The 22542-nt window shown below is 39.0% G+C and overlaps 2 protein-coding genes across 6 annotated transcripts; one reads left to right on the plus strand and one right to left on the minus strand.

Moving 5' to 3' along the window:
• Positions 1-24: 24 nt before the first annotated feature.
• LOC113105898 (ribonuclease P protein subunit p20-like) lies at positions 25-1589 on the plus strand. Its single transcript, XM_026267274.1, has 2 exons — positions 25-231; positions 780-1589. The coding sequence occupies exon 2, from the start codon at positions 800-802 to the stop codon at positions 1241-1243; it is 444 nt and encodes a 147-aa protein (XP_026123059.1). The 5' UTR covers positions 25-231; positions 780-799; the 3' UTR covers positions 1244-1589.
• Positions 1590-1879: 290 nt separating this feature from the next.
• LOC113105893 (erythropoietin) lies at positions 1880-22100 on the minus strand. 5 transcript variants are annotated; one of them, XM_026267267.1, is made up of 6 exons: positions 21889-22100; positions 20624-20791; positions 5717-5847; positions 4922-5008; positions 4644-4808; positions 1880-3522 (listed from the first exon to the last, which is right to left on the minus strand). In XM_026267267.1, exons 3-6 carry the CDS (start codon positions 5825-5827, stop codon positions 3370-3372), a joined length of 516 nt encoding a protein of 171 aa, XP_026123052.1. In that variant the 5' UTR covers positions 5828-5847; positions 20624-20791; positions 21889-22100; the 3' UTR covers positions 1880-3369. The 5 variants fall into 5 exon arrangements, with proteins under 5 accessions (XP_026123052.1, XP_026123053.1, XP_026123049.1 ...); XM_026267268.1 differs by lacking the exon at positions 20624-20791; XM_026267264.1 differs by lacking the exons at positions 20624-20791; positions 21889-22100 and adding an exon at positions 19937-20004.
• Between the last annotated feature and the right edge of the window lie 442 nt (positions 22101-22542).

Here is a 22542-nt window from a genome sequence, read left to right on the forward strand (position 1 = left end):
CATATGTTTCATCCAATAACAGAGCAGTACGTATTATGTAATCGAACAGAGCGTCTGAAGGTTTCAGTTCCTGTGTAAGTGAGCGGTCTTCCGGTATATGAGGAGAGAAGACGATCCTGGAAATACACAGATGTAAACCGCAAATAAAATTAAGAGAAGAAGAAATACGAAGATTAATTTATTTACCAGCTAGTTTGACTGCAGCTGAAAAACAAGCACATCTAATTCAAGGTAGTACTCGCTCTCAAAAACAAATAATATAGGATAATGATTATGGTTTAACGTTGGTTATTTCTAGGGAGCTGAAAACAGGTTTCATTAAAAATAAAAGCCAGGACCGAATGTTTACGGAACGGAAAAACCAGTAACGTTAATAGGGTTTCATTTATTTCTGTTTCGCCACGCCGCAACGGTGTAACGTTACCGTTACAGTTAAACAAACAGCGCGACCGACGATTCATGAACGAGGACTCGCAGGAGTCGGTTCTTTTTTGAAAGGACGTCGTCGGATTGACTCATATGAATCGGTTCAATGAAGTCAATCAAAAGACTTTTGATTTAAACAAACAAAAGCCGCCATTTATTTAGCTATTTTGTACTAATTGATATGTAAACCTAAATAATGAATATGTGAATATATTCAGCTGCTAACATTAGTGCCAATTTATAACATTTATGAGTGTTCACAGGTCTGCTGTGTGTCATTTTCACTCGCTGAAAACAACAACAACAACATATCAACTTTAAGCGTTGATTAACTTCTTGTTCTTTCGGTACAGAGCTTTTCCCGTGTTTTGACATGGCCGAGCCACGCAGCCCGGTGTCCGCTTCTGTAGCCCATAACCCGATGGTGCCCGCCCCAGAGGGCTCAACGCTTGAGGTGGACCCGATGGAGTTCACCCTCCGCAAGCGTCTGCCGCGCAAACTGCCCAAACGACGGAACGACGTCTACGTCAACATGAAAACCGACTTCAAGGCCCAGCTGGCGAGGTGTCAGAAGCTTCTGGACGCTCATAGGGAAATCTGCATCCACGGTCTGGGACTGGCCATCAACCGGGCCATAAACATCGCCCTGCAGCTCCAGACGTCCAGCCAGGGTGCGCTGCAGCTGGCGGCCAACACGTCCACCGTAGAGCTCATAGATGACCTGGAGCCCGATGACCCGGATGAGGCGGCGGAGCCGCTCACACGCACCCGTAATAACTCCGCAATACACATCAAGGTGTTTTATCCCAACCCATAGAGCCAGTATAAGTATTAACACAACAAATGACAACCTCAAAGACTTCATAAACAATCATGAAATGTTCGTGGTATGTGTGAGTGGTTTAAAGGTGATGTCTATTTTATTTTGCATGACTATTCTGGTTCAGCCTGAAGCTTATTTAATTAAATGCTGTGGTGTTCTTGAATGTTTAATTTGAAAAACAATGTAGAAAGGAAATGTGCCGTATCGTATATTTTTCCCACCTTCAGAATTATATGTCAGATTATGTATTTGTTTTCTCATGTAAGTGAACTTCATCAAGATCATGCATCAGTTGTGTTTTAAAGCTCAGTTAAATGGAAAGTAAAAAGACATTGTTAGACCTACCTGCGGTTTTCGTCTTTCTGTTTATAGTTATAGTCTATTTTAAGGATAAATGATTTCAAGTTATAACTTAATACCTATATTGTTCCTCTTTAAAATGCTATTGGCTAATAATGACAGATTTGACAAGGGTCTCCTTTCACCAAGTGTGTGGCTATAATATGGGGCACATATGCCATAAAATTTTAATATGTATAACTTTCTGACTGGGAAATGGAGATGGCATGTTAGCATGGTTGGGATGAACAGCTAAGCTTAAATTTATCTGAAAGATGCAGAGGGTCGACATCTGATGGCTGCTCAGTAATAGATCAGATTTGCTTTTATTAAGTATACTGTATCAAAATGTTTGCCCAGCCATTCTTGAACAAACTAAAAGAGCAGATATTTTGGTAGCAAGTAGAGTGAAAAGGAATGACACAAAAGGGTTTTCAAAAACATTTAGTGGTGTGACTAAATTCCTTCAGTGGAAACATGACAAAAATCCGGTACTTATTTTATAATCCTGCCATGTCTAAGGCATAATGTATGCCTAGTTCTTCCTCTCATAGATAATAAAGTACTTGTTTTCTCATTAAATTCTTCAAGAATTCACATTGGAATCACATGTATTTACAGAATTGTGAGCAGTGTATTGACATTCTCAGCAGAGATGCTTCATAAGACAAAAAGAAAAACTTCCTCTCTCCTTGTTTTTGCATTTCTATTTTCAGCTAAGAATAGTACTTTGTATTTGAATACCAAATGACATTGTGATGAAAGAACCAAACAACAGCAAAACAACAGGAAAAAAACATCTACAAACATACTTTGTTGCATCTAGACGGAGACTGATTGACAGACGTAAAAAAACAGGCTATTTACGAAAAACACAAGTTATACAGAAAAAAAAAAGAAACAAAATGTCAACCTTACGATCATTTCCCAAAGGCAAATATGCAGCGTCGTGCGTAAAGTGGAAGCAGGCCAGGATGTTCGTCATACACACACTAATCAATATTGTTCCTGGAAGCGACGTTATCTGCACAGGACCGCGTAATTCAGACATGAGCTAACGCAAAGCCTCATCAGCTCTCACGAAAGCTTCCAATTCCCCCGACACAAGCAGCAATCTAGTCCTTCTTCCTGTTCACCCCAACTGACCCGTAAGAATTCAGCATTACAGCCTTCCTCCCCGAAGCTTGAAACATTCCCTGCAGCATTCACGAAAGTCACACATACGTACACACACACAGACGTAACACCGAAATGAATATAAAACCTACAGTGCATATTTAATATTGATAAATAGGCTTCTCTATCAACAGTTCAATGTTTGGAGGTGCTTCAGGCCACAGTGAATGGAGGAAGAGAGGTCTTCACTTGAATAGCTTCAGAAAAGAACCTGCAAAAGCAAGTGATTCCAGCTCTAAGAAATATCATCTATATAAATAATGACAATTTTATAAGCAATACAAAACACTTGGAAAAAAAAGTCCCAGATAAACCTTCCCAGTCGAGCTGGGCAAGTGCCAACAGTCATGTGGGGAAAGAGGAGTGATTTCTTGAAGTTTCATGATTGCGTTTGGTTGATTTTGGTTGATTTTCTGCAAAGGCAGCCAAAGCGAGCGCTTTGCATTCTGGGGGATGTCTTCTTTTCCCTTTGTGAGTAAATCTTTCAAAGTGCTACAACTCCCAGTCATTCAAACCTCAGCAACATATCCTTTGTAATAGCCCATTATCCTGCCCTTCTGATATGAGGAGCTCCAATTAGTTTGGCCCTTGCTCAAAATTGTCTATCAGCTGACACCTTGTTTGCAGACAGGTGCACTGGCAAGCAGATGACGCACTTTTCCCCGCAGGAAGTTGCTGTGGACCTGAAACAGCTCTGAGATCGATGATACTTTCTGTGTCTCCTCGTCTTCTCCACCGCTGGCAGGAGGTACATATTCCTGAGGGACAGAGCGAAATGGGTTAGAGAGTAATAATGCAGTGCAACTAATACTTAAAACTCTCATATTCATGCTTTTAAATTCTGAATAACTTTTCTATACTGACTGGAAGAAGAAAAAAAAAAAAACGTGATTTTCTACTGGAACTTTTTCCATTAAGTTTTACTTTAAATTTACGGAAAATGTACTCGACCTCAGATCTCATTAGAACAGAACTGGAGAAATTTAGCACTACATCACTTACTCCCCAATAGATCCTCTGCAGTGAATGGGATATCATCAGCTGTTGGGACTCTCATTCTGACGGCACCCATTCAATGCAAAGGATCCATTAGTGAGCAGTTGACGTAATCCTAAATTTCTCCAAATCTCTTCCAATAAAGAAAAACGTATCTGTTTCATGGATGTCCTGAGCATATTTTCATTGTTGGGTGAACTATTCCTTTAACACAACACAATGCTTAATTTCCATTTTATTTCTTAATTTCTATATTGTTTTCAGCTGAGAGTGTAGTCCCATAGCCTCTGCTTGTTTTTATCTAGCACTACCACACAATGACACAATCACAGTAATGCGACGAACATGCTTTCTTCCTGAAGTTGACAAAATTTTGTAGTACACTACACTTGATTAGCATAACATCCAGTTTCCTGTTCCTGTAGCTTGAGTGGGAGAGCAAGACGTCACAGGGTTTGATTCTCAAAAAAACAGAGAAGCTGATGCCATTTGTGTATATTGAATGAAAAGTATAGCTTAAATGCACTGTGCACATGCCAAATGCATGCCAGTATATGTCAATTTGCTAATGAAAAGTGTCATTCTGGAGCACAATGGTTCAAAAGTTTACTCAGCAAGAACACAAGAAGTTACAAAGAACCTGTTTGTTTTAACACTGATAATAAAAAGAAATGTAACAAATCAGCATATTAGAATGATTTCTGAAGGATCAGGTGACACTGAAGACAGGAGCAATTCATCTTTGACATCCCAGGAATAAAAGATATTTTAAAATATATTATAATAGAAAAGTTCACAATATAACTGTTTTGAATCGATTTTAACTGCAGCCCTGCTGAGCATAAGAGACCTCTCTTTCTCCAAGTGACCTGCATGAACTCACCGGTATGCTGACACTTCGCAGCACTTGTCTGATGCTGGCAATGTTGCTAATACTGGCATCTACGTGGGACTGTAGCACGTCAGTCTGATTAGACGCCTGTAATGAGCCGATGGCCTCGTTCAGCACGTGTAAGCCTGACTGGACCTCCTGAGCTTTCTCCTCTATCTGAAGAGACATACAGAATAGATTCAGAAAGGAATGTGTTAACCACATTATTTATAAGATATTCATCTATATTATATTAAGTCTTCACAACGGGAACATGCAGGACAACTTACATTCATTGCTTCCCAGACATCAAAATCAACTCTTGTCAGAGGAACAGTGAAGTTTGTTGCAATGCTGCAAGCATCCTTACACGCTCTCTGTGATAGCAAAAACATTCAAGTGACATTTATTAATGCAGCACGTTACACAACAGAAATTGTTTCAAAGCAGCATAACAGTCCTACACAAGAAAATAACAGTATTAATGTTGCAAACCCCTTAAATTCTGAAACAAATACAACGTCAGCAATACAATGGCTCCAAAAAGACAATAGCATCATTATTCAGCTCAGCTTCGTTCAATGACAGTAGTGTCAGTATTAGCAAAGTTCATTAGGAAACATGATTTAGCTACTGAATTGGCATTATTCAGCGTGAGTTGATTGTTGATTCAGCTTGTGCTAGGTTAATCAAGATATTAAAAGTTTAATTCAGCTATAAGAAGATCTACAGAAGGCAACAGTGTCATTATTTTCAATCAATTAATTTCAGTAACAGTGTCAAGTGTTGCAAAGTTAATCAGTTATGAAATTTAGCTATAAAGCAGTTCTACAGAAGACAATTTATCCAGCTTCCTTTATTTCAAAGTCATGTGGTATTCACTGGGAACTCTTTCAGTGGGTAAGGAGTCATTCACTAGTGTTCAGAAACAGCTAGAGAGGGCACACGCGAAGAGGACGGACTGCACACTTGGCATTGCAAATATGTGCTAAAGAATTGCACAGATGAAAGAAAGAAAGTGAACTGCTTGGAGTTACACTGAAACGTGTTTATAACATCACAGCCATCATGTGCATGTCTCTCACCATAGCAGCCTCTGCATCCCAAGCCTCCTTAATGAAATGGTCGAGGACGCGCAGGTCACAGATGGGGCGTAATGGGGAGGACAGGCCTGGACGGGTCCACTCCAGCACCATCAGCAGTACGGCAAAGAGTCCTGGCATGCATACAACAAATCAAGATCAGTGTCAAACTGTAATGACACTAATACGATAGTAAAAATTTAAGACAAACAGATATTAACATTATTGTAAAAAATTATTATGTACAAAATGTTTCTATATAAAATATATACATGTTGAAAACAAATTGCTTTGAATCCTAATTGAACAATTTGTAATTAAAGTTTAATTATGCTTTATGTTTAATAACTCAGTTTGTTGTATTTGATATCATTTTGACAAATATTTAAGGGCGTATATACTCACTAAAAAACAATACAACTTAATACTTAAAAATAACAACAAACCTGACTTTGATTTTATCTTGAAGAGACTAAAGCAAATGTGATTTTAACGAATGGTGACAAGACTTGCCACAAGGTGGAGCACTCCTACGTTCTGGTAAAGAGGTATATGAAGTGATTTTGTATTAATATGAAGTACTTCTGCTCATCTGGCATCTTAACTAAGCACCTTTTATCACCTGTAGTCCAGCACGTGTTCATGCAGCTAGCAGTTTTCACAATGTTAACATCAAGAAATAATAACTACTGAGACAACTATAACAGTTACATCCACAACAGTGCACGATAATGTTCTGCTTATTATATGGACATGCTTCAGTCATGTCAGTTATATCTGTTGCTTTCAATGTTCAAGCTGCATGATGGATTATGACTGGCTCAATATATTACCATTCATCAGCTAAAAATAACTTTGAACGTGATTCCTATGATGTTATTCTTCTGTGTGGTTATCATTACAGTTATGGTGCGAACTTCCCAATTCTCCTAGAATTAGAGCCATTATTAAAGATTTATAATTACAGTTATCATCTTTGGTGTGACCTGGTCTTTAGATCCTGTGATTTCCAGTTAAAATATGAAGTGCCACTCTGTTCCTTGTTGCTCTTCAAGATTAAGATGTCTCAATTTGTAAAAGTGAAAGATTTCCATCATGTGCATGCTGTAAATAACCATTTGACTGCATTCTTGGTGCAAGATAAATAAATCGATAACTGTAAAGAACTAACTAAAACCACCAAATATCATAACCAAGATACAAGTCACCAACATTATGCCCTGAAAAAAGCAGACAATTCTATTCATGAAGAAAAAGACACACCCACACCGTGCTATCTGGAATGAAGAGACAGATTACACAGAAAGAGTGTTTGTGTATGTCTGGTCTGCAGCATCTAATCCTCTATCACATGCGTGTCAGATTGTGTGAAACCTAAGGTCTGAGTCGAACCAGAAATTAAACGATAAAAATACATATTTGCAGTGGCAACAAATGGTGATTCTAATCTCTTCCTATTGCTTCCTAAGACACACTTTTTACACAGTTTAAGGCAGATAAGTACCGCATGAATAAGTATTCATTCTATGTAGTTAGTCGTGTGATATTCTGGCATTTATGTCTTTGAATGCAGTCTTTCAGCTTTAGTGGGTTATGACGCAATAGGTCTCTTATCAAAGCAGATGTACCCTCTGGAGATGCTCTGATCTTGAGCACATGTAATGTAGAACTCCAGGTTGGGTCAAAATTTTGAGTAGAACATCAATGATCAGAATTTCCTTTAGACTTTGAGATGAGTGGATGTGATCTCACTTTTGGCCTCAGCTTGACAAATGACTTTACTGCTGATCTTGGCAGAGAATGGCGTCTTGTCACGAAGGCGACAGAAGTTCTGTTGACACCATGACCTGTCGAAAATCTAAGAACTGTCTGAATGCTACAAAACGCACGTCCACCATGTAATCAGACCATCTCGAACAGCTTTTCCAGGAACTAGACCTATATTCCATCTGACCAAGACTCCAGCATTTCACAGTCACGTAATTTAATTACGCGTGGCCTCCCCACTTCAACATATGAGCACAGAGCTCTGTTTATTTTAGGCAGCCCCCACCTCCATCTCTCATAGTGACCCAGCTACTACAGGTCACTTAAGAGACCACCATGCATGGATGCTGTTGCCTCCCCCCATTTATACATTTGTTTTAGTTTCTGTTCAAAAGTTTAAGGATCAGTGAGACTTTTTTGCTTTCAGAAGAAAGCTCACCAACATTGTATTTCATTTAATCAAAACTACAGTAAAAACAGTAATTTTGTGTTTATATTATTACAACTTAAAAAAACTTATTTTAAATTAAATATACTTTGAAATGTAATTTATTCCTGTGATGACAAAGCTGAATTTTCTGCAGCCATTATTCCAGTATTCAGTGTCACATGATCTTCAGAAATCAGTCTAATATGCTGATTTACTGCATTTCTTCTTATTATCATCACAGTTAAAAACAGCTGTTCTGCTTAACATTATTGTGTAGATTGTGATAAAAAAAAAAAAAATTCAGGGTGTTTTGAACAACATGCGCTTCATTTTTGTGAAACTGGATTTGTGTGGATCAATGTAAACGTTTTTTTTTTTTTTTTTTTTTTTACCAACCGTCCCCCGAATTTTAGAATGGTACATTATTTTACTGGGTTAGAACATATAATAAATAATATAAATAATTATATATTAAAAGAAGAGTGAAATCTTGAATTACAACCATTAGATCAAACTGATATTTCAATTTCAGCATGTATACATTGACTACATGAATAAATATCCACTACATTAATAAAATAAAGATTTTTTCTAAGTGTTTAAAGTGTATTTTGGCAATAGAAATTATAGAAAGTATAATTTTTTTTCTAACAGATAAAATCATGGGAGAAGCCATGTGTGATCATCCCTTGATCTGCAATTGAGATTTTTCTGCAAAGTCATTGTCCCATTACACAGGACGTCATTTCAGAACAGAATTTGCCAGTCCACTGTCAACTTTTGATGATGCAGCAATTTTACACTGACTCAGCTCTCACTGTAATGTAAAACTCATGTTTAATAAAGATGCTAGGTCATGCATGGGAAAATCCAACACAAATAGATTGCAAGCTGAGAGCTCTTTACTTCCTTGGTTAATAATATCTTTAAAAAAAGTGATGTGACTGAGCACAATGGGAATTACAGTTTTAAATCAATGTATTGTTATTATTTCTACATGCACATTTTTTTAATTGCAGTGATACCACTATCCCCACGCACTTTCGTGTGTTCACTTTTCGTAGTGTCAGAAGAAAATGATTTGGGACTGTTTGGCTCTCCTCTCAATGCAATGCATGCTGTATAAACAACGTTAAACATATTGTTTGCTATTCATTCCTTTCAGTATGAATTTCACTCGACAATGAATTTTTTAAATGCACAATAAGACAGTAAGAATCAGTTTGATAAAAGCGTATCTTACCTGAACCGTGAAACATTCGCAAAACAACTTGGCATTTTTCAAACACATGATTAAAAATGATAAATATCGCGCAGAGCCTGCTCAGCTGGTGGCACAAAAGACATGGATAGCCTCGAGCACAGACGCATCCAGCGCGCGCTGCTTCCAAGCACTCTGTGGGACGCACACGCGATCAAATACAATGACACCGTCCCTTCCCACGAGCACGTACTGCGATCCGCTCGGCTGTGCAGCACCCTATTGGCAAGCTTTCTATGAATGTAAATTCCCCCTCACTCCACGAAAGCGCACCGCGACTTAGCAGAAAAGGTGGACCTCTCTCTTTAATGTTCAGAAAGAGGTGGAGAATGGACTTGCTACAAAAATGTTTAACTTCAGGCGGGATAAAAAAAAAAAAAAAGGACAGACTGAAGCCGTTTAATTTACTCACTGGTTATCTGCATCTCAGAATCCAGTTCTTACAGGATCCTCTCCGTTTCGTCCATAGCTCCGTCTATTGCCCATTAATTGCAACCGAAGCTTTTTAAGGTATTGTCAGCACTCATCGGTTCCGTAATGCGTATTTATTTATTTTCAATTCATGACTTTGAAAATAAAAATCAAATATAACAGTCTCGTGATAGTTATCAGATCAACTTCCTGTTTTGGAAAGGATTAGTCTTTCATTGTTACTCACATAATATCAGTTTTCTCAAAGTAAATAGCGCAGCAAAGAGCTTCCTCTCAAGGCAATTTACAATGATCTTTTAGCTCAATTTTCCACTGTATACTTCCAAACAAGGGAGGTAACACAAAGAAATGAAACAATGCACATGTTTGCTTGTGTTTAGGGTCTGATAAGCAGTTCTTCATATTCATTCAGCATACCTTTAAATTGGTAAGAATTAGGTCCTGTTTAAATATATGTGTATATAGTTAGATAACATGTTGTATGCCAGTAGTAACCTATAGCTTGGAGATCTCAAGCCAACAAGGAGATAAATCAAACGAATGACTACGGTTTTGCAACCGTCCAAGACCAGGGGGCCTATCTTTAGAGATGTTAAAAAGTAAAGTATAAATAGGTGACATTCAGGTAGCAACTAAACTTTTATCATTTTAGATCATTTTGCAACCATAACATTTAGTTATAGGCCAAGTTATAAATTAAAGTTAATCACAATAAAGATGTATACATCATCAGCAGATTCCCTTCACCACATTAACTCCACCTTTCACTGTAAAAAGAAATAATTAAATAAAATACATGGCTGCTGATTGCACGGGACATCATCCATTAATTTTACAGACATTTGTGTTAACTCTAAACCACAATGCATTGCAATGTTACATGTAAAATACTAGTGAAACCCTTAAAAAAATTAATTCCTTCAAATTATGTTTTTTTTTTCAGATTTTGTTTGTTTAGTGTTATTTCTCATTTATATTAATTAATTGGCAGGGGAACTGAATCATCATGCATATTTTGTAATTCATTACATGATTACTACATAAAAGTCCTTTAACGGCGTCTTTGGTTTCATGAAGAACCTTTAACATTAATGGAACATTTCCATTCAACAAAAGGTTCTTTATAGTGGGGAAAAGGCTATTTAGATTATTCTAATGCTCTTCACACTAAGAAAATAAATGCTTGTTTGTTTCAGAAAGGTTTACTGAAATGTCCTTTGGGAAACCCAAACTAGTTCTTCTCTGGCATCCCTGTGAAAACCCCTTTTCGGAAACCTTAGTGTTAGCTTTATTTGGAGCTCAAATTTGGAATCTCTGGAAGTTGTTTCAGATGTTGGTTCTGACAGGTGTAGTCTAAAATTAAGGAGAAAAAGTATCAGTACTACTTTATATTGTCTGGCAAATGGACAAATGTGACCCTGGACCACAAAACCACGGGTTGTGCAGGGGTATATTATAGCAACATGTGGGTCAGAATGATACATTTTTATTTTATGGCAAAAATAATTTGGATATTAAATAAAGATCATGTTCCATGAAGATATTTAGTACATTTCCTCAAATAAATATTTAAAAACTTAATTTTTGATTAGTAACATGCATTGTTAAAAACTTTATCTGTACAACTTTAAAAGCGATTTTATCAATATTTTTTTTTTTTTTTTTTTGGCACCCTCAGAATCAAGATTTTCAAATTGTATTTCTGCCAAAAATTGTCCTATCCTAACAAACCATACATGAATGGAAAGCTTATTTGTTTAGCTTTCAAGTGGTTTCATGGCTGGTTTTGTGGTTCAGGATCACAAACAACATCAGGAATATTACACTTCAGAAGTTTTTAAATATAATTGGCGCAGAGTAGCGTAATTCAGGAAGGTAAAGGGAGTCTATCCAGGAAAACAGACTGGGTCACTGAGAAGACAAAGAGTGTACAGAGTTCAAAGCTACTGAATTTACCCTCAGGGATCAATAAAGTTTATCTATACATCTCTAGAGGGCATTCACAAGACAGAATCTCTACGGATTTTGTCTAAGGCACAAAGGTTACTTGTGTGGCTTTTTTCTTTCTTTTCTTTCTTACAGTCAAAAATTACTAAGCTGAATTATATATCTGTTTCATTAGTCAATAGTCAGTCTTAAATAAGTTTCCTTTCAGTGCATCAACAGAAGAATACATTTTTTACGTGCAGCACATGTATTTCACGTGCTCTTCCAGGCAGGTCTGTTTGTTAAAGGATGACAGAATACAAGTTGTTTGGGCAACAGTTGTACAATGTATATGATTCCAAGTACATGTACGAGGCCCAACTCCTCTCAATTCTACAGATAATCGATAAAGGTCTCTCTATTTGTTTAAAAGCTTCCACCAATATGAGAATTGTTTTTTTTTCTTTTTTATAAAATATATAACCTCAAACCTCTTTGCTGTTTTACTTATAATATATTTCTCTCTAAATTTGCTTCTAATATCTTTACCTGTTTGCATGAGATATAACACACATTCACTGTATATTATTTAATCTGTTTCAATAAACAAGAATTCGAAGTTGTTTGCGCACACACACACACACACACACACACACAGCCAAGTTCTGTATCGCTTACACTGTTTGTGATAGATATCATGCTTTGCAGCTCACAAAGCCATAAAAACTGTTTGGATATCACCGTTTATTATTTCCTCTGTTTTAGTAAACATCACAATAATAAGGTGTTTGCACACACGTAGACAAGTTCTTGTATTGCCTACAGACACCATGTTTGTTGTCATGGCTCTAAATCTTTCTAAATCATTTGCCGTCTTGTTTGATCAAACTACTGTTTGCTCTGCCTGAGCCAAACTGAGAGCAAAGAGAGACAAGGTACGTGCTGTGGAACATGTGTGATGGCTGGGGAGGGGGCGAGGGCGGGGGAGTCTCGGCATGGTGACTCCGAGGCTTGGACCCTGTCATTGAAATTGGGATGACTAAAAAAAAGTGAAGGGGGTTATGTGTGGGAGGAAGACCCAAGGACACCCTCCCCTTTTTACTAGAAAACAAAGACAACCAGAAGCACTGCAGAGATGAAGAGAGAGACAGTGGGTGAGAATAAGAAGGAGACCTGCATAGTAAGAGAGAATGACTCTTTATTCCTGAATGGAAAGAGAGCTAGATTAGTCTCCTTGTTTGAGGTCCAGTGGCGCGCCACAAGACAGGAAACTTACATAATAGAATAGAGGACGGGGAGGTCGGAGCCACTAACGTGGCCTGTCGGAAGTTATTGTTTCTGAATAAGAGGCATCCTGAATTAATTATCTTGAGTTCAACGGGTAAAGCTTTCTTTCAGACTGTTGCCCTGTTAGTGGTTCTCTTTATAGTTTATGCTTACATAGAATACACACACACACACACACATTTGGTCAGTAAGATTTTATCATCAGTAAGATGTTTTGGCAACACAGCGGCATATTAAAACAAATAAATATTTTTAAATATATTAAAAGAGAAAACAGTTATTTCAATCATATTTCAGTATTTAAATTTATTGTTGGTCAAATAAATGCAGTAAACAATGATAACAATATGGTTAAAACTATTATTTTTCAAGATTATAATATTAATAAATGTTAATATTGCGAAATAGTCTTATAATTTAAAAATAACTTTTTTCTATTATAATACTGTATAGGACCCAGGGAGGGTCCTTACTAAGCAGACTCCAGATGATGTTGAAGCTTATTTGGAGGTGTTTGAGAGAACTGCCGTCAGAGAGAAATGGCCTGAAGAAGACTGGGGCACCTTATTGGAACCTTTTTTGACCGGGAAAGCCCAAAGAGCCTGTCAGGATCTACCTGTTAAAGATGCAGCTGATTATGTGAAGTTAAAGCAGGCCATCTTGTCCCACTATGGGCATAGCCTCCCTGCTCATGCCCAACGTTTTCACGCATGGACTTTTGATCCAACCCAGCCAGTTAGACCTCAAATCGCCACACTGATCCGACTGACAAAAGCCTGGCTCACTACAGGGGAAGGCCCCTCAGTGGTGGAAAGGATTGTGCTGGACCGTTGCATTTGGTCCCTGCCAGCTGAGGCCAAGCGCTATGCTGCACAAACCAGTCCTGCTGATGTAGAAACTCTGACAGCCCTATTAGAAAACCATCAAGTGACAGTCGAGGTAATGAAAGTGAATCGTCAGGATCCATCGAGAATGGGCCGTTCAAGTACCAGAGGAGGGCCACCAAAAAACCAGGGGGACTCTCAGTTGGCAAGGTCAGTAACACCAGCCCAGAGAACCCAAACCCACCTCTCTGGACACCAACCAGCAGCCAAACCCCATGAAGATGCTACTCCTGTAGACAGGAAGGTCACCTATCCTGGGGTTGTCCAGGAAGGGAAGAATCCATGCCCTCTGCATGTCACTATGGGATGACCTGTTGGGCAAGCCAAGAGACAACAGCCCCCCATATTCCTGTAAGAGTGGCCAACCAAGACACAGAAGCCCTTCTGAACTCAGGAAGTGTGGTTACCCTAGTTCAGCCTGAATATGCACTGGGGCCAAAAGGCCCCTCCATAGTGGTGTCCTGCATTCATAGAGATCAGAAGAGCTACCCAACTGTACAGGTTGAGATGATAATACCCAGAGGAGCATGTACTCTCAAAGCTGGGGTGGTTGACGGCCTGTCAGTACCAGTTCTGTTAGGCAGGGAATGCCCAGTGTATGAGCGTTATTGGCCTCTAGAACCCAGAAAAACCTGACCAAGGCCTAAAAGCCATGTTAAGAGAAGTACTGAAAAACCTCAGTCCTTCCGGGTGTTTGCAGCACCTTCAGATCAGCAGTCAGGGAGGGAGTCAGTGACCCCAGATAGTGGTGTAGTAAATATCCCTCTGGAAGATGAAGCAGAAACTCCCTCTAATGGTGAAGACTTCTCTGAGTTCCCCCAAGTGGAGGCATTTGATAGGGATAGGCCTGGGCAGTTTGGCACCACTTAGCTGCAAGACCCTAACCTGGAACATGCTTGGAAAAGCATCAAGGCTGTGGATGACCAGTTACTAGATGGGGTGAGTGAACTAACTTATCCATATTTTGCTGTTAAAAATAACTTGCTGTACCGAGTCATTAAGAATTGATGGGGAGGTTGTTGAGCAGTCTCTAGAGTGTTGTATTTAGCTCACTCCTATATCTTGGGAGCCCACCTGGGAATGGAGCAGGCATACGAACAGATCCTGAGGAGGTTTTACTGGCCAGGGGTGAAGAGAGCAGTTGAAGAGTACTGCAGACAGTGTGCAATGTGCCAGAAAACCAGCCCCAAGGTAAACTATCGCAACCCATTGGTTCCTTTACCCATTATTGAGACTCCTTTCCACAGAATAGCAATGGACATCATGGGGCCACTGCCCAAATCCAGCCAGGGCCATCAATACATTTTGGTAATCCTGGATTATGCTACGCGATATCCAGAGGGTATACCCCTACGAGCAGCAACTGCTAAAGCAGTGGCCAGAGAGACATTCACGCTTTTCAGCCGAGTGGGCATTGTGGAAGAGATTCTAACAGACCAGGGTACCTGCTTCATGTCCAAAATCATGAAAGAGATGTGTAAACTCCTGAAGGTGAGCCAGATTCGTACCTCTGTGTATCATCCTCAGACAGACGGGTTGGTAGAGAGGTTTAATCAGACCTTAAAGCAAATGTTAAGAAAAGTGATTGAGGTGGATGGGGAAAAACTGGGATCAGTTATTGCCTTATGTGCTGTTCTCCATAAGGGAAGTGCCCCAGATTTTCCCCATTTGTACTCCTCTATGGGCGAAGGCCAAGATGGCTGATGGATATTGCCAAACAGGTCTGGGAGAATCAACCGTCGCCACATCGCTCTGTAGTGGAACAGATGCAACGGATGACTCCAGTATGGCCAATTGTTCGAGAGCACATTAAACAGGCACAAGAGGCCCAGGCATGAGTCTACAACAGAGGAGCTCAGCTGAGAGAGTTTCAACCAGGAGAAAAAGTAATGGTGTTGGTCCCTACACAGGAATGCAAGTATCTCGCCAAGTGGCATGGGGCGTATGAAGTTGTTGAACGGGTGGGCCTATACGGTGACGGTGAACTATAAGATTAGGCAGCTCGGTCGTCGCCGGGCCCACTAGATTTATCACATAAATTTACTCAAGAAATTGTATGAGCCAGGGCAATGTTTGCTGTCCACACTGTCATCCCAAGTTTTCTCCCAGGAACCTGTGGAAATGGGAGCACACCTGAGCCCAACCCAGAAACCAGACCTTCGGGAGATGGTAAGCCAATATTCAGATGTATTCTCCCTACTACCAGGACGGACCACAGTGGTCTACCATGACAGAACCTGGGAGGAAAGTGAGACTGAAGCCCTATCGCATCCCAGAAGCTCAGAGGGAAGCTATTCGTGAGGAAGTAAGGAAGATGCTGGCCCTGAACATCATTGAAGAAACCAGCAGTGAGTGGTGGAGCCCAATTCAGAAAGTCCCTGCAGGCGAGGTGGTACTTTTTCAAAGTTCCGGAACTTTCGGGGGTGGGATTTGGGCACTAAACATCCTGACTGGTTGAGTTCACTCAGCGTTGGTTGAGTTCAACCACCATTTATTCGGATCAACATTTTCAAAATATTACTTTTATTGTGTCATGAAATGTAAATTTAAAAGTATTTCAGGCGAGAATGTAGTTATTTAAAACTCAAATCTTTGGTTTATTTATAAAGACAGCGGCTATTTAAAAATTTGTTTCGCCGATCTCAGAGACCGTCAGCTCCACGCAATCAGCAAGAGCTCAGTGATCATCTATCCACCGAGAAGCAGCCTCACCTCGGCTAGACCTTTTGATATGTGCCGCTGGCTCTGATGTCTCTTTAGTGGTTAAACATAAAATATAATTCAGCTGCGGGGTAAATCTAACAGGTTTTCTTTGGTCTGTATTCAATTTATCTATGTTAAAATGAAAATAAAGGCAAATTTATATTGTTTCATTGTAATGGCTATATATATACATATATATATATATCCCTGAACTAAGTACATTTCTGCAGCTGTTCTTATGTTAAAATGAAAACGAAAGGAGGCAATGGTATTTGATATCCTATTTAGTTTTATTGTAAATATACAGAGAGGAAAATTGCAGTAGCCATGGTCAGCTGACTGAAGTTATCAAGGATTTTGTAATGATTTTAGAAAATTGAACAAAATCTCCAAATTTGACGCTTATCCAGTGCCCAGAGTGGATGAGCTCATTGAGCGCCTGGGGCCAGCCCACTTTGTATCCACTCTGGACCTGACTAAGGGGTACTGGCAGGTCCCCTTAACTGACCAGGCCAAGGAAAAAACAGCATTTTCCACTCCTGATGGGTTATTTTAATACCGGGTTCTACCATTTGGGGTCCACGGGGCACCGCCGACCTTCCAAAGAATGATGGATAGGATCCTTCGACCCCATCAGGAGTATGCTGCAGCCTACCTGGATGACATTGTGGTTCACAGTGCTGACTGGTCTTCCCACCTGAGCAGATTGCGGGCTGTATTGAGCACCCTCCGGGAGGCAGGCTTTACGGCCAACCCAACCAAATGCAAATTAGGATTGGAAGAGGCAGAATATCTTGGGTTCACCATTGGACGTGGTAATGTTCGAAAAAAAAAAAAAAAACGACACCACCTCCAAGTGCCAAAACCGGTAACAAAGAAACAGGTAAAAACATTCCTGGGTCTGGTTGGATATTACCGTCAGTTTATCCCAAACTTTGCAACGCTGGCAGCTCCATTACATGACTTGACCAAAAACCACCTACCTCACCATGTCGTCTGGTCTACTGAAGTAGAACAGGCCTTTTCCTCTCTTAAGCAGGCCCTAGGTGAGAACCCAGTGTTGATAACTCCAGACTTCCAACAACCTTTCATTGTCCAAACTGATGCCTCAGAGACGGGTTTGGGAGCAGTCCTTTCACAGCAAAGAAATGGAGAGGAACATCCCATTACGTTCATTAGCCGTAAGTTACTCAAACATGAACGCAATTATTCCACAGTTGAGAAAGAATGTTTGGCCATCAGGTGGGCTCTCAAAAAGCTGAAATATTACCTGCTGGGTAGAGAATTCACCCTTATTACAGACCATGCTCCTCTGAAAAGGATGTCTACTGCAAAGGACTCTAATGCTCATGTCACACGTTGGTTCCTGGCTCTACAGGACTTCTGATTCAGAGTAGAGCATCGAGGTGGAAAGTTGCAAGGAAATGTGGATGCCCTGTCTCGAAGGGAGGAGTGCCTTTGGTCGGTCGCTCCTGGTAATAGCCTGGAGTTGAGGGGGGGAATGTGTGGCAAGCCAATGTGGGAATTAGAAACCCCAAACCAGAGGAGCAGGCCTTGGCTAGGAAAAGTCATCAATCATGAGTACTTCCACCTGCTCACCCTCCAGACATGGAACCACCCACAGCTGCAGTCAATGATTACCTAATGGAGGTCATCATAAAGGTAGGATCTCTGCTTCAGTTTGAGAGAGTGGCCTGAGGAGAAGGTGCTAAAGCCTCTGGATGGTCTAGACAAGCGAAAGAGTAACCGAAGACAACTGACTGAAGAGCAAAGTGGGTGAATTTTGTCACATGTTGCTTACTGACCTGCCTTTCCTATGCTCTGTCTCCCATTTTAAGGTGGCCCTGTGTGGAACGGACATAGTGAACACCAACAACGAAGATACCCCAGACTGGGAAGAACTTAAGTTTCCATTTAGATTTCTTTTTGGACCCTCAATATTTCTTGGCTGAATAAAAGCCTCTGTTTGGTTAACTCTCCCTCTGCCTCTCTTGTGGTTTTGTTTAGTGGCAAATAAAACATAATTTCACCCTAGGAGCCCACAATACATTTTAGAATATAATGAATTCCTGTGATGGCAATTACATACTTTAGAAATCATTCTAACATGCTTACTTGGCACAAATATTATTATTATTATTATTAATGTTAAAGACCGGTTTTACTGCAAAATATTTTATGAACCGTGTCATATAAAAAATAAATAGTTTTATATTCATTAAGGATGCATTAAATCGATGGAAAGTGCCATTTACAAAAATGCATTTATAATTTTACATATGATTTCTATTTCAAATAAATGCTCTTCTTTTTAGCTTTCTATTCATCAAATAATCTTGTACAGTTCCCTTAAAAATAATCATTAAGCACAAGTAATAATTGAGCACCAAATCAGCATATTAGAATGATTTGTGAATGATCACGTGACACTTAAATTCAGTTGGTTTTAATTTACATATGCATGCATTACAAAGTGAAGCTCCAACTCCGTTTCAACTACAGGCCAAAAGAGGAAACCTGCAGATATGGCAGTGTTCTCCCACACACAGCCTTCTGGTGACTCTACTGTTTTAAACAACCTGACTGATTGTTTCGGGAAGACCCTTTCCTCTCGCCCTGAACCCTTCATCTTCAGCTATAAATATCACACTGCTCTTTAGGAGGTGTTGGGATTTTAATAGACTGGAAAGAGCTTCATTTACTGATAAAATCTGCTCTTTACAATGATAGACTACCAGCTTTTTCTGGCTGTAAGCATATAAGGATATCTTCTCTCTCAAACAGAAATCTTAATTATATTTAGCCCTTAACTGATCATAAACTGATTCTGTTTTTTTATTCTCTTCATTCAAATAAAAAAAATTGCCATTTCACATGCTATCAAACAACCATCATTCACCAGCTTATTTTTACCCCAATGCATATGATGTGCTATTTGTGCAATTATACTGATTTTGTGTAAACTACAGATGTCAAATAGTCACTGCCCATTTTTTTTGAAAACTTTCAGTTAGCAAAAAACATGCTGTGCATAAAGTCACATGTCCTTCAACGCCAATAAATAAAATATATATTTTTTTATTATTTGACAAGCTTGTGTGTAACCAGTCTTAAACAGCACACACATGCTAATCATGTCACTATGCCAAATTCACAGTTAAACCATTTAGAGAATGACCGACAGCTTGCTAGTGGACAGAAAGAAATCCTGAGGTCATTTCATGAATGAAGACAGCAGTAATTAAAAAACTGCTGAAGTTAACAGAGAAGACAGTAATGCAGTCACAAGTGTCTTACATAATATTACAGAAACATTCACAATACACATCAACGAAAATGTTAAACCTGAGAGCTTAGTAAGGTTTTGGCAACAAACATTTTCAAAAAGTGGCAACACTTAACTTAGTAATTCCTTTATGCTATTAGCATGCAATGTTTAAACAATAAAAATTTACACATTTGCAATAAAATCTCTGAAAAGTTGCATGCAATAACAGTGTAATATGTTCTGACCCTGCCAAGCCTCCACTCACCTACAGTTTTCCGTACAGTCTTGTGTCCAGCTTGAATCATAACTACACGCCCACAAACAGTGTGACCTCTTTAGGAACAGGGTTTTATTCTTTCCATTCTAACTACGGTATTTTGCATCAGGGGCCTGATATTTAGGTTAGTTCTGGAATTTCTTCCATCTCCAGATTTGTGTCTGATCTTAAGTGTTCATCTTTATTCTATCTCAAGTCAAAACATTACATTTCTAGCCAGCATTCACGTATCCCTTATCATACATTGTTTATCGTAGTCTATTCTTTGACCTTGTGATCTGTTTTTATACATGTTTTTTCTGTGTCTCTATTATCTACCTGCTGTGTCTTGACCTTGGTTGAAATCCCTTTCAGTTTAATGGATCTTACATGCATCCACTAAAGCCAACTGTTAATAAACTATAATATTACTTTTGATGAAATATTTTAACCGTAATCCCTGTATTTTATTTCAAAAATAAATATTTGGTTGTATAACTGGGTTGTATAGCTTCAAATGGCTACCGTTTCACAATAGGCCGACAATAAATGGTAATGGCATGGGACATTTTTATGTAAAACAGGATATCTATTTTAATGATTAAGAGAACATAAAGCCGTATCATGCATAAAGTTCATCATGCAGCTAAATGCATGAACCTACATGATACGTCAAAACAGCTGTGTTTACCATACCATTTGTTTGTCCTCGTACAAGTTGTTTTTCTTTCCGGCGACAATGGCATCCAGTCTATCCAGAGATATTTTGGGGATTGTTCCTGCTTTGAAACCTTTATTAGCGGAGTAATGTGTGATACTACTTCTGCCAGTGTTGCTTCTCTGGTTGTAGAGGTCTTTGTTTGTCTTGGGGAATGGACAGAGGAAGATTAGTATTTCTGTCCATAAGAAAACAACTAAGGCCCTGTCCACACAAACACAGGTATTTTCAAAACTGGAGTTTTTTCCATGCATCCACACAAACGCAACACCAGGTCACTGAAACCAAGCATTGGCTTGTGTCCATGCTCTGTTATCTCCGCCTACTATAAACTTTTTCAGGCTTCTGATTGGGCAACATGGCTTTACGGTTGTCACTTGTTGGCTTGGCATGCTCTTGACAGTGCTTCATAGCATGCTTTTGCGTTTTCGTGAAGATGTAGATTTATTTTTATTTCTTTTAAATGTAAGACGGAAAAACTCAATTTATAAAAATACTGTGTACGTGTGGACATGGCCTGAAAAACAAAAAGAATGTAAGCTCCAATCAAAGTGTTAAGATAATAATAAAACTAGGGGAACATACAACAAGGGGAACAAATATAATGTAAAATATATGATTCCTTAATGCATTAGTTGAGAAACATGATCTTTGGACAATCGATTAGCAACTATAACGATGCATAACAATACAACTTATTCAGTGCACATAATATTCATCTCTAGGTTGGCATTTACTGCACAACCAAATTTTCTAATTAATTAATAAACATGTAACATAACGTAGCTTACCTGATTCATACACTGTAAAACCAAACAGTGAAAATTAATGAAAAAATTTAATTCATTGCAGTGCTCTCCAAAGCCAGAGTCGAATGGATCAAATTTTAGGATGACTGGCTCCCCCTACTGATGAACTCAGCATATGAGCATAATCAGGGGATGTAGGATATATTTTTACTAAACATCCTAAAAATAAGATAATTTCAATAATGTATCAACAACTTCCTAATAAATGCCAGCCAGTGCATCAAATAATTAAAAGTGAAAACTAAAAAATGACATCATGCACGTATGTCTGTAACTGTAAATGGGAAATCCGCACTAACCCAGCAGAAATATTATCAGAGTTGCATGCCATGCACAGCGTCTTTCAGCGAGTTGCAAAAAAACAACCACACAGCGCGAAAAGTTAAATTCGAATCACATACAAAGGAATAAACGATCAAATCAATAGAGCTTACCAGTTGTTTTGATGAAATGTTCAAAAAGTTTTACATGTTTGAATCAGCCTGCCAGTCCGTCTTCGAAGGAACTCAACGGTTATAACGATACTGCTTCAACTTCTCACTCATTTAGGCATCTGAATTGCAATTTATTATTACTTTAAGTGATCGTCTCGAAGTGACCCAATTTAAGTTGTGTGTTAGTGAAAAATCTGTTTAACTGCTGACTGAGTGTTCAGATTCAAATTTGGCTCGTTCTTGAACGATTCGTTCATTTGGAATGAAATTCAATGAACCTTTAATGTTACTCGTGAAGAACGAGTCGTCTCGGGGGGTGATTCGTTCAATCGCGCATGCGCAAAATTCTATAGCTTCCGTTCTGAAGTTAGTCTAGTTCACCTGTTTCAGTTTCTTTTACTGTCTATGGGTTCAGTCAATGCAGTCTGAGCAGGAAAGATAATTTATTAGTTCATCTCATGATTGTTCGGGTTTTTCGAGTCGTTCATTAATCACGTCACGGACCCATAAGCTTTGACCATAGACCAGCTATCTTAGAACTATTTTTGTCTAATGAAAAAGAAGGATTTTTCCTGTTATGATTTATTGTTATTTCTACACATTGGTTAATATGTCCATAACAGAGTTGACAAACGATACCGTAACTTATAATAA

This window comes from Carassius auratus, chromosome 7, assembly GCF_003368295.1.
Source record: "Carassius auratus strain Wakin chromosome 7, ASM336829v1, whole genome shotgun sequence".
Classification (NCBI taxonomy): Eukaryota; Metazoa; Chordata; class Actinopteri; order Cypriniformes; family Cyprinidae; genus Carassius; species Carassius auratus.

What these genes read in the sequence shown, in the direction of transcription:
- LOC113105893 (XM_026267264.1), bottom strand. Translation starts at nt 19,976, where the DNA reads ATGATTCAAGCTGGACACAAGACTGTACGGAAAACTGTAG. An exon ending in ATGTCTGGGAAGCAATGAAT is followed by an intron (nt 4,809 to 4,921) that starts GTAAGTTGTCCT and finishes ATGTCTCTTCAG; the next exon opens with ATAGAGGAGAAAGCTCAGGA. An exon ending in TGCGAAGTGTCAGCATACCG is followed by an intron (nt 3,523 to 4,643) that starts GTGAGTTCATGC and finishes TCTGTCCCTCAG; the next exon opens with GAATATGTACCTCCTGCCAG.
- LOC113105898 (XM_026267274.1), top strand. Translation starts at nt 800, where the DNA reads ATGGCCGAGCCACGCAGCCCGGTGTCCGCTTCTGTAGCCCATAACCCG.